This window comes from Heptranchias perlo, chromosome 8, assembly GCF_035084215.1.
Source record: "Heptranchias perlo isolate sHepPer1 chromosome 8, sHepPer1.hap1, whole genome shotgun sequence".
NCBI classification, from domain to species: domain Eukaryota; kingdom Metazoa; phylum Chordata; class Chondrichthyes; order Hexanchiformes; family Hexanchidae; genus Heptranchias; species Heptranchias perlo.
In genome coordinates, this window is record NC_090332.1 from 22,630,888 (window position 1) to 22,643,675 (window position 12,788).

A 12,788-nucleotide genomic window follows, 5' to 3' on the forward strand; every position below is an offset into this window, starting at 1 on the left:
CACTTGACAATATTTATCTAGCTATTTCAGGTCATTAACAGACCTGATTAAGGGATTATGTGAGGAGGGGTGGGATTTTAGAGACAACTGGGACTGTTTCCCATACTGGGGGAAACACTCCCAGTTGAAATGGACGTGTTGCAGCTGTCAGCCTGTGGCAGCTGCAAAGGTCCATTTGACAGGTGGAGGGGGTGGCGACCCTGACTCATTGCAGGAGGCCACTCTGTGACTTAGGACAAAGTTTGGCCTCCACCACCCTCCTCCTGACAAGAAAATTCACTTGCACACTTACCCTGGGGTCCAGAGACATGTACCTACCTTGTGGACCCCCTCAGATGTACATCTTCCGGATGGGGGCCGCCGTAGCTGCAGTCATGACCTCCTCGGAGGGCGAATAGCATCACCAGCCTCGCCGGCCACGCCGTCCACCTCTGACACGTGGAGCTCCACAACAGAGTGCTGTGACACATCCACCTGCACAGCAGGAGGGAAGGCAACGGCAGAGAGAGATGCATCGCAGAGGGCACTACCCTCGCCACAGGGTCCACAGACCCTCTCTGAGCAGCAGTGCACACGGAGGCTCAGAGTCACTCGACATGCAGTCGTGGACATCTGCAGCCTCCTTCATGCCGAGCTGCTCCCGGTTGGCCCGAGCACCATCTTCTTACCTGTCGCTGTCAAAGTCACCACTGCCCTCAACAACTTCTCCTCTGCATCCTTCCAGGATGCCAACGGGGACATCGCCGATGTCTCTCAGTCGTCTGCACAAAAGAGCCCTGCAAATACACCTACACCCACTCTGCAGTGACACAATGGGTGTCATCAGTTGTGGGTCTTCATTGTGATCCTCAGGAAAGGGCATTATTGCACAAACCAGAAAAGATTCTCAAAGACATGGCAGCAGTGGTGCCAATATAATATGTAATGTGAGTTGGTCAGAAATCAAATATAAGTAAAAACCATGACAAACCCTCAAACACCCTTGTGCATCCCCTTCATGCTCATGACACGTTTGCCTTATGCTTCCTGCTGCACATATGTGATGCATGCCCTGTGGCTGCAGCACAGGTAGTGGCAGGTTGAGTGAGGCTGACTGTGAAAGAGATGCATGAGAGGGTGAGTATGAGATAGAGCCATGAGATTGTATGAGGATTGGGTTGAGTGGTAGTGGCGGGATGAGTACTGGCGAGGTGAGTAAGTGCAGGTAAAATGAGGATGAGGTTTGAGTGAGTATGAGGGGTGATGTGACAGAGTAGTGTTGGCAGTGCAGAAGGAGATGTGGGGTGGGGGCGGTGATGTGGCAGACGGAGTGTAGGGGAATGAGTAAGTGTACTCACTTTGGCTGACCTACTTAGGTCATTGCGGCGCCTCCTGCACTGTATTCAGGTGGGCGATATGTTGGTGGTGCAGGTGACCTCCTCTGCCACCTCGAGCCAGGCCTTCCTGGTGGCAGAGGCAGGCCGCTTCCTCCCGCCCACCGGGGGGAAGATCTCTGTCCTCCCCCTCCTCCTCACCCCATCTAATGATACCTGGAGTGAGGCATCATTAAACTGGGAGCAGCCTTCCCCCTGGGCTGCTCCATGCTGTAATTTTTGCTATTTGTTGTGGCATCTGTCAGTGAAGGACTGCCCCTTTAAATAGAGCTCCTCCAGCTGACAGATCTTACTGCGCATGCGCAGTCTGCCCGACGCGCAGATCAGCAGTGGGGAACCCAGAAGACCAGGTAAGTGGATCCAATTAGGCTGCGATCGCGCGGGGGGCAGACTGATTTCACCGGGCGCGTTACCCACGTGCCCAATAGCCCCCCCCCGCCGCGAACCCGCAGCCCTGGTAACATTGAGCCCATTGTGTTCCAGAACCATCAAGATGGAAGGCCATACTAGATTTAGTAATGAGTAATGAACCAGACTTAGTTAATAACCTAACAGTAAGGGAATATTTATCCAACAGTGATCATAATATGATCAAATTCAATGTTAAGTTTGAAAAGAAGAAACTTAACACAGTTAAGATTCTAGATTCTGGTACAGCTATCTTTAATGGGGTGAGATAGAGACTGACGACAGTGAACTGGTCAAAACTGTTATCAGGTAAAACTACAGATGAACAGTGGAAGGTGTTCAAAAAAGAATTGAGTTTAATACAGGACCAGTATATACCCCTAAGGGGCAAGAGCTCTACTTACCAAATAAAACAGTCATGGTCGGCAAAAGAGGTGAGAGATAACATAAAATTAAAGGAAAGAGCATACAAAAGTGCAATGAATAATGTAGATTCAGGGGGTTGGGAGAGATATAAAGAACAGCAAAGGAAGACCAAAAAGATGGTAAGAGGTGCAAAAAGGAACATGAAGAGGAAGTTTTGTTACAGCTATACAAAGCCCTGGTTAGACCACATCTGGAGTACTGTGTACAGTTCTGGGCACCGCACTCTTGAAAGGATATATTGGTCTTGGAAGGAGTTCAGCATAGATTCACCAGAATGTCACCAGGGCTCCAAGTGTTAAATTATGAGGAGAGATTACATAAACTAGGCTTGCATTTCCTGGAATATAGAAAGTTAAGGGGTGATTTGATTAAGGTTTTAAGGATTTTGAAAGGAATTTTTTTTTATTCGTTCATGGGATGTGGGCATCACCGGCGAGGCCAGCATTTATTGCCCATCCCTAATTGCCCTTGAGAAGGTGGTGGTGAGCCGCATTCTTGAACTGCTGCAGTCCGTTTGGTGAAGGTTCTCCCACAGTGCTTTAGGTAGGGAGTTCCAGGATTTTGGCCCAGAGACGATGAAGGTACGGCGATATATTTCCAAGTCGGGATGGTGTGTGACTTGGAGGGGAATGTGCAGGTGGTGTGGTTCCCATGTGCCTGCTGCCCTTGTCCTTCTAGGTGGTAGAGGTCGCAGGTTTGGGAGGTGCTGTCGAAGAAGCCTTGGCGAGTTGCTACAGTGTATCCTGTGGATGGTACACACTGCAGCCACGGTGCGCCGGTGGTGAAGGGAGTGAATGTTTAGGGTGGTGGATGGGGTGCCAATCAAGCGGGCTGCTTTGTCCTGGATGGTGTCGAGCTTCTTGAGTGTTGTTGGAGCTGCACTCATCCAGGCAAGTGGAGAGTATTCCATCACACTCCTGACTTGTGCCTCGTAGATGGTGGAAAGGCTTTGGGAAGTCAGGAGGTGAGTCACTCGCCACAGAATACCCAGCCTCTGACCTGCTCTTGTAGCCACAGTATTTATGTTATAATTGATAGAGTAGATAGAGAGAAACTTTTTCCGCTGGTGGGGGAGTCTAGGACAAGGGGACATAACCTTAAAATCAGAGCCAGGCCATCCAAGAGAGAAGTTAGGAAACACTTCTCCATGCAAGGGTGGTGCAAGGGTGGTACAAGTGTGGAACTCTCTCCCACAAAAAGCAGTAGATGCTAGCTCAATTAATCATTTTAAATCTGAAATCAATAGATTTTTGCTAGCCAAGGGTATTACGGGATATGGAGCCAAGGCGGGTGCATGGAGTTAGGATACAGATCAGCCATTGAATGGCAGAACAGGCTCGAGAGGCTAAATGGCCTATCCCTGTTCCTATGTTTCTGTGGCCCTTTAAACCTACTGAGCTGGGTCTGGACTTCAGTAAGATTAATGAATGAGGTAACAGGTCCTTGGTTAGATAAGATTAGGTACCCCTGCTATATAATGTCATCAGAGTACATACACTCATTGCCCAATGTCACCCATAGCACATAGACACAAATAAAAAAACACCAGTGTGAGAAATGTTACATTTTATAAACACAAAACAGGTAATGCAAGTCTGGTTTATTTTCTGTAGAATCGTTAACTTTAGCTTAGCAACGATTTGTCGTTCTGCTTTGTAAATAATTGATGTCCTTTTCAATCACTAGGCCAAACATCAAACTGGACTTGCTCAAATGAAATAGCACATACATTACGACTAATAATTAGGACATTTGTTTGTTATTTGCAGAGATCTTAAACTGGACAATATCTTGCTGGATGCTGAGGGACACTGCAAGTTGGCTGACTTCGGCATGTGCAAAGAAGGCATTCTGAATGGTATCACAACTACTACTTTCTGTGGTACACCTGATTACATTGCCCCTGAGGTATGTTTACTGTCTCCCCTTGACAAACTAAGATACTGTAGTAAATTTGCTCCTAGTGTGAGTGAAACAATTGGTTTTACAGCTGCTTTCACATAAGTTAAAAATTATAATTTAAGTCTTGCTATAGAGTGTTAGATGCCTACTGGGAGAGGTTGACTTCAAATCTCAGGCTGGATTAACATTCACAATTGGATACCCCTCAGCTGGAGAGTTTTGTTGGATCTTGGGTGGTCCATTAGGTGAAGCATTATGCCATGGCACAGAAGTTTAAGGGAGCAAAAAAAATCAGCAGGACGATCTATCCTTTCCATCAAAGTGCATTTGTTAACCAATATGGAGCAGTGGACAGCAACATCAAGTTGGTCATGGAGAAGTCGACAGGCCAGACTGTCTCAGTTCTCTGGATGTAGAAAGATGGAGGTGCGAATGACTCTTACCTTTATCTCTTCAGCTAGTTTTTTAAAATGGATTTAGTAATAAGGTTTGTAGTTTATATGTAAATAACCTTTTGTCTCCCTCCCTCCAATTTTTTTCAATTCTTTTATTGGCCCCTATCTTTACATCTTCTGCACTATATTCCAACAAGAGGGCAGACCTCTGCCATTGCTGTTTCGTAACCAGCCACTAGGAGGTACAGAAGTCCTGGAGTTGACTGTTTCCCTCATGGCCCAGTTGAGATCAAGAAGTCACCATGTTGCAATTTTTAAAAATGTTGTTCATGAGATGTGGGTGACACTGTACTCCCTGTGGGAGAACCTTCACCACACGGACTGCAGCAGTTCAAGAAGGCGGCTCACCATCACCTTCTCAAGGGCAATTAGGGATTGGCAATAAACACTGGCCTTGACATCGACGGCCACATCCCATGAATGAATAAAAAAAAGCTGCATTTATTGCCCACCTCTAGTTTTGAAGGTGTAAACCCAGATCCTGCTACTTCATGACATGAATGGTACACCAACACTCTGTGCTGTTACAGAACTTCTCATAGGCATCAGAGTGAGCAAAAAATGTGCTTGTAACAATGGCAATGTTGCTCTCCTTTTTGATGCTAGATATCTAGTAAACAAAGAACTTGCATTTATATAGTTCCTTTCATAGTAGGTACAGGTACACCACAGAAGGAGGCCATTTGGCCCATCGTGCCTGTGCTGGCTTTTTGAAAGGGCTATCCAATTCGTCCCGTTCACCTGCTCTTTCTCCATAGCCCTGTAAATTTTTCCCCTTCAAGTATTTTGTCCCATTCTCTTTTGAAAGTTACTACTGAATCTGCTTCTACCACCCTTTCAGGCAGTGCATTCCAGATCATTACAACTCGCTGCATAAAAAAATGTTTCCTCATGTCGCCTCTGGCTCTTTTGCTGATCACCTTAAATCTGTGTCCTCTGGTTACTGACCCTTCTGCCACTGGAAACAGTTTATCCTTATTTACTCTGTCAAAACCCTTCATGATTTTGAACACCTCTATCAAATCTCCCCTTAACCTTCTCTGTTCTAAGGAGAACAACCCCAGCTTCTCCACATAACTGAAGTCCCTCATCCCGGGACCACTCTAGTAAATCTATTCTGCAACCTCTCTAAGGCCTTGACAACCTACCTAAAGTGTGGTGCCCAGAATTGAACACAATACTCCAGCTGAGGCCTAACCAGTGATTTATAAAGGTTTAGCATAACATCCTTGTTTTTGTATTCTATGTCTATTAATAAAGCTTTGGATCCCTTATGCTTTTTTAACAGCCTTCTCAACTTGTCCTGCCACCTTCAAAGATTTGTGTATGTGCACCCCCTTTAAAATTATACCTTTTCATTTATATTGCCTCTCCTCATTGTTCCAACCAAAATGTATCACTCCACACTTCTCTGCATTAAATTTCATCTGCCATTTGTTTGCCCATTTCACCAGTCTGTGTCCTCCTGAAGTCTGTTACTATCCTCCACATTGTTTACTACATGTCATCTGAAAACTTCGAAATTATACCCTCTATAGCCAAGTCCAGGTCATTAATATATATCAAAAAGAGCATTGACCCTAATACTGACCCCTGGGGAACACCACTGTATACTTCCCTCCAGTCTGAAAAACAACCATTCACCACTACTCTAGCCAAATTTTGTATCCATGCTGCCACTGTCCCTTTAATCCCATGGGCTTTAATTTTGCTAACTAGTCTACTATGTGGTACCTTATCAAATGCCTTTTGAAAGTCCATGTACACAACATCAACCGCACTACCCTCATCAACCCTCTCCATTACTTCATCAAAGAACTCCATCAAGTTAGTCAAACACGATTTTCCTTTAACAAATTCGTGCTGACTTTCATTTATTAGCCCATACTTTTACAAGTGTCAATTCATTTTGCCCTGAATTATTGTCTCTAAAAGTTTACTTCTCTCATCCCATCTGGACCAGGAGACTTTTCTACTTTGAGTACTGCCAATCTTTTAAGTACCTCCTCTTTATCTATTTTTATCCTATCCAATATCGCTGCTACCTTCTCCTTTACTGCTACAATGGCAGCATCCTCTTCTCTAGTGAAGATGGATGCAAAGTATTCATTTAGTGCCTCAGCTATGCCCTCTGCCTCCACAAGAAGATCTCCTTTTTTGTCCCTAATCGGTCCCACACTTCCTTTGACTACCCTTTTACTACTCATGTGTTTATAAAATACTTTTGGGTTCCCTTTTATGTTAGTTACTAATCTATTCTCATACTCTCTCTTTGCCCCTCTTATTCCATTTTTTAGATGTCCTCTGTACTTTCTGTATTCAGCCTGGTTCTCTACTGTATTATGAGCTTACAATTGTCATAAGCTTCCTTTTTCTGTTTCATTTTAATCTCTATATCTTTAGTCATCCAGGGATCTCTAGCTTTGGATGCCCTTCCTTTCCCCCTTGTAGGGATGTGTCTACTCTGTACCTGAACCAACTCCTCCTTGAAGGCCTCCCATTGTTCAATTATTGTTTTACCTACCAATTTTTGATTCCAATCCACCAGGGTAAGATCCCTTGTTAACTCATTGAAATTAGCCCTCCTCCAATTAAGCATTTTCATATTTGTTTGTTCCTTGTCCTTTTCCATAACTGTTCTGCTATCAGGATGTCCCAAAATGCTTTGCAGTCAATCTTTAGGGAAGGAAATCTGCCATCCTTACCCAGCCTGGCCTATAAGTGACTCCAGTCCCACACCAACATGATAATAATTATATAACAGATGATGCCCATCACCAGAAAAATCAGGACCACAATTTTTTTCAATGCACCCTAAGTGAATCAGTTCTTGCAAAATACACCAAATGCAGCACAATGGTATAGTTTTTCCCTATTTTTGAATGTATTTGCCCCCTTTTTTTTAAGTGTTTATTTCTTTGGTTTCCCCAACTCCATTCAATAACAGAGAGTTGGCTGCCAATTCCATATTATAACCTGGACACTAGGAAATAAGTTGATTAGCCTCCTGATTTTTGCTCCTTTTCTTTGGAGAAGTATTTGCAGTGCACATCCTCTAGACACCCAGCTGAGATCAGAATCTCACTTGTGACAAATCATCAGCATAAATGTTCATCCTATTACTCTGTGGTGCAGCATGTGAATGAAGCAAAATAGTGCAGTCACTGTAATATTATAACCCAAAAATGATCAGATAGCATTTCATTTCCCTCAAGTACTGATGTTTGTAAAATGACTGTTGTGTTGAGCTGGGTGCTTTATGATGGCTAATGGTAGGGTCATTTATGGATACAAATCTGAACTCTTTGTCACTGAAGTCTTTATTAAGGACTACAGATGTGCACTGAAGACTAAATATGAATCAACAGAAGGATTGTTTCTTAAACTTTTTTAAGATGTTAGCCTTGACTCTGAGGTAGTACTCTTGTCTCTGAGCCAGAAGGTTGTGCGTTTAACTTCCACTCCAGAGACTTGAGCATGTAATCCAGACTGACACTTCGGTGCAGCACGGAGGGAGTGCTGCACTGTCGGAGGTGCTGCCTTTCGGATGAGATGTTAAACCGAGGTCCCGTCTGCCTTCTCAGGTGGATGTAAAAGACCCTATACCACTATTTGGAGAAGAGCATGAGCGTTCTCCCTGGGGTCCTGGCCAATATTTATCCCTCAACCAGCATCACTAAGAACACATTCTCTGGTCATTATCTCATTGCTGTTTGTGGGACTTTGCTGTGCGCAAATTGGTTGCCACGTTTCCCTTCATTACAACAGTAACTGCACTTCAAAAGTATTAAATAGGCTGTAGAGTGCTTTGGGACATCCTGAGGTCATGAAAGGCGCTGTACAAATGCAAGTTCTTTCTTTACTTCATGACCATTTATAAGTTGAAATATTGCGAAAATAAGAATTTTGGTGGGCTTGTACTATTGTGTAGCCCTTCTCCAACATGATGTTCATGATTATTGAGTTACTTATACAGAAACCTGTGATTGGTGCAGTTCCATAAAGAGTGAGCTTTAGATATAAAAAAGCTGAATAAGGACCACCCCTGATGACTTAGTGGGTATATCCATTATAGGATATGATACTGATCTAAACAAAGTAGGAGGATTCCAAATTTTGCTTCTGACATGTGCTGAGTTAACTGTTCTTGACTGGGCAGCAGTGAGGGCAGTATAGTTGGACTCAGGGTACTCAGATTCAGGAAGGGAATAAATCAGCCAAGATTCCCACTCCTCTTCATGATTACCGGATAGCGGACATGTATAAGCATCGATCAGAATAGCCTTCTAACAGGCAGGCAGATAACCTACTGACACTCACTGTCCATTTGAGTGAGGTACCTGAGGGTTGCTAGTGCCTCTGAAACAATACCAGAGCATTAGTGGTGCCCGTCAAAATAGGATGGGAGAAATTTGGGGGGGTGGGTATAACTAAATACATATAATATATACATACATATATATGCATTATTTTCACAGTATTTCAACTTATAAATGTTCATGAAATAAAGAAAGTATTCCATTTGTAGCAGAGATTTCACTTACTACTGGGAGCAAAATTCAACTTTGGTGGGGGTGTAAAATGGGCAGGAATGGATTGGCCACCCATTATAGACCCCTCCCCCCTCTAATTATCGTATCCATTGACTTCAATAGAAAGGAAAATCAGGTGAGGTTTATAACCGCGGCCGATCCACTGCCACCTGTTTTGTGTCCCCATCAAGGTGAATTTCACCCTCATTATTTGGAAATGTCAATATTTTCAAAAATAGTACACTAAATGTTAAAGACAGGTTGAAAGGTGTTTAAAACTGTAAATTATAGTAATTGTTCATTTATGACCAACTGGGAAAATTTATTAGAGAAACTGAAGGCTTTGAGTTCTAAATTTAATGAATCAAGGAAATAGCTGGAGGGTAAGCATTCTCAAACTAATTGTCTAAAATAAGTAATAAATTGTATCAGGGCTGAGCAGCACAGTACATTTGTTTAACATCTGCTTGCCTTTCTGAACAGATCCTACAAGAATTAGAATATGGCCCCTCAGTGGACTGGTGGGCTTTGGGAGTCCTGATGTACGAGATGATGGCTGGCCAGCCACCTTTCGAGGCTGACAATGAAGACGACCTTTTTGAGTCCATCTTGCACGACGACGTGTTGTACCCGGTCTGGCTCAGTAAGGAAGCAGTCAGCATTCTGAAAGCGGTGGGTTCCCCACACCCCTTTTACACTCCCCCTCCCCACTACTTTGCTTTGAGTTAGTTGCAATTAAAACTGGATTTATTAACTTTGAGTATGCACCAGTGGGAGTTGAAACACAGTTCATAGTGCCACAGCTAGGACAGGAGGGCTTGGGATAAATTACACAACTTGTGGGAAAAGGACAGAACGTTTTGTGATGTGTATATGTTTGTACTGGCTTATATTTATATCGTTGAGAATTTTTCTTGCCTGCCTTTACACAGCAGAGAAGTCTGTTCTTTCCAAACTTAGCAAATGTCACAAACATTATCCCTTTTGCTGCCAGCTGGTGTTCCAAAGTTTTAATATATTTTGTCCAACTATTCCAATTAGTTACCCCCAACCCCTGAGTTGTAAGGCATTGGGGTTAATTGTTGTTGTGAACACTAACCCTCTACCTCAATAATTTAATAATGTACCTTTGGTGATAGAGTAATGGACTTTATTTTTGAGCCCAAGTTCACATTCCAGTTTTCACTCTATCGTACCTCAAAGCTGGGGAACAACAGATAGTTGAGGGGAGAGCAACCTCTAAAGGGAGACCAGGAAGAAAAAAAGTGGGGGAAGGAAAAAGAGGCTACAATGACAACCTGATTAGTGGCTTTTAGAGCGCTTTTTAACATAAAATTCAGGCACGTATCGGGAATGGATTCTTTATGATTATATTTAAGATAAATGAATAGAAAAAAAAAATCAAAGGGGTGATTTTAACTCCCTCCGTCTGGCGGAAACGGGGCAGTAGCAGAGTTAAAATTGAGGTGGTCAACTTACCAGCCCATAACCGCTCCGCCACCATTTTAACTCGGGCCATCCACTAGGCTCCTCTAGACCTATCTTTTGTTTCTTTATTTGTCCCATTACCACCCCCTTTTGCCTTGCACCATCATCCCTTTTGTCATTTATTCACTCCTGCCCTAGACCCTATCACAGACCTTCCCTTTTGTTCTTTCCTCCCCTCCCACCATCCCCCCCCCCACACTTTTCTCTGGCTCTGTACGTGCTTAAAAACTGTTAAATCTCCAACTTCTTCCAGTTGTGACGAAAGGTCATCAGCCTGATATGTTAAATCTGTTTCTCTCTCCACAAATGCTGCCTGACCTGCTGAGTGTTTTCAGCATTTTCTGTTTTTATTTAACATAAAAGGATTTGTAGCACTGGCATTAAGAATAATCTACAATTTTCTATTCCATTTTTCTCTTAATATACATTTCCAACATATTTTGATCTTCACAACTTGCTCTTAGTTGTCTTCTTTCACTTTTTTTATGTTTATACTCATTTCCTTCATTTTCTTTTCATTTATTCTTTTCTTTCATTACTTTATCGTCCATCATATTTTCCACCCTCTTGCTCTCTTATTGATGTGTTTTCCTATTTTTCATTTGAAGGAATTCACCCTTTCTAAGTCCTAGGTCTTTGGCTCATCTCTTTGATGATCTCAAGCTGGTGCAGAGCCAGGCAGTTGGCTAAAGCTTCCATGGACTCACCTATCAGCAGTTTTAAGAAGCTCTGATGGTTTAGCACCAATTCAAGTGCACGACTTTGTTTCCTCATCAAATGCAGCAATTTTTTTTTAGAAAATAGGTACTCTGAAAACTCCTAAACGTGTTTCTCACACTATACAATGGTTCCATGGATGATAAACACCTTCTTGTACCATTCCCAACAGTCTATTCTTCAGATTTGAATGTCGACAACACATGCAGGCTTCTATCTTGAAGGGCATCAGGCCCCATCCTCAGCCAAGACTTTCCCAACGTACACATGCGCACACATTTGTTCCAGCTAGAGTTACTGGATAGTGATCAGGAGCAGAAGCCCTTGCTAATTTTTAACGCTCTATAACTCAGACGTACAAAGGTCAATAGTAGTGCCCTTACTACAGCCCTGATTGAGATCAGCTAATGCAATACACAGTGAACATTGATCCTGGGACCTTCCTGGTCTGTATGGCTCAGCAGCGTACCAGGCAATACATGTAACCACTAAAAATACATTCTTAAAACTTCACCTTAAAGCAGTAAATTTTCACCAAACTCAGTGCTTTATTCCCTATTATCAGACTTTGGAGTCTTTTAACAACTGCTTCGGGGAACTATCTATGCTTCACAGTGCAAACACTAAATTATGGTGCAGAGGCTAGGCATTTCTGCTCAGAAAGGAAGGTGACTCAGAGGATGAATAATCCATGTACCTCCTACTGATCAGTTACAGAGCACCAAGTTGCCTATCCTTTCTCAAAGCTGGGGAACAGTGGGTAGTTGAGGGGAGAGCAAAATCTACAGAAAGAGGGAATAGTACTTTAGAGTAAAAGCAGTGGAAGGGAAGAAAAGCTACAATGACAACTCGGTAACAACACTTTATCAGGTTTTCACCAAACTACAGAAATAAGACCCTGGTTGGCTGTGAAGATCAGATGGTGGGGACAAATGTACGTCGGTCTAATTTTGCTTTCATAAATGCTAACTGGTTACCTCGATACCTCAGAAATACTTCATCAAGATAGTCGCCAAAATCCAAGAGAATTGGCTCCTTCTGTGTCTGTAACCATTTAACAATTATACATTGCTGAAATGAAACATGTAATTACATTTTAACAGGTGACAAACCTACTCCCAGGGATCCGTTTTATGGCATACATGTATCACTGCTTCCATCATTCTGTTTCCATTTGGTTATAGTTATTTGCATGTGGCATTTCTATGACTTTTAGCCTGCTTTTTCTTCTTCATGAAGACATGACCCTTTCCCCCTTTCTTATGTGAGATAACATTGTGTCATTTTGGCGACTTTGCAAAAGTTCAGTTGAAGTATCACACTGACAATTTTGTTTGCTTTTACGCGTAAGTCTAAGAGCCAAATGAAACCAAGGTTTGAGTGGATGCTGCACTTTTCACTTCAATGACACGTGATTATCATGGTGGTAGTTTCTAATTGTCCAACTGAGACTGCTTTCAAAGTAATTTCTAAGGTCTTTATCTATC

The 12,788-nt window shown here is 42.9% G+C and overlaps 1 protein-coding gene across 2 annotated transcripts in view; it reads left to right on the plus strand.

The window, feature by feature from the left end:
• The window catches only part of prkcea (protein kinase C, epsilon a), a 481,020-nt gene that overhangs the window by 450,729 nt on the left and 17,503 nt on the right, over positions 1-12,788 (plus strand). For both annotated transcript variants that reach the window (XM_067988786.1, XM_067988787.1), the window contains 2 exons: positions 3,977-4,115; positions 9,580-9,768. In XM_067988786.1, coding sequence (XP_067844887.1) covers positions 3,977-4,115; positions 9,580-9,768 — 328 coding nt within the window. The remainder of the gene's footprint in view (positions 1-3,976; positions 4,116-9,579; positions 9,769-12,788) is intronic.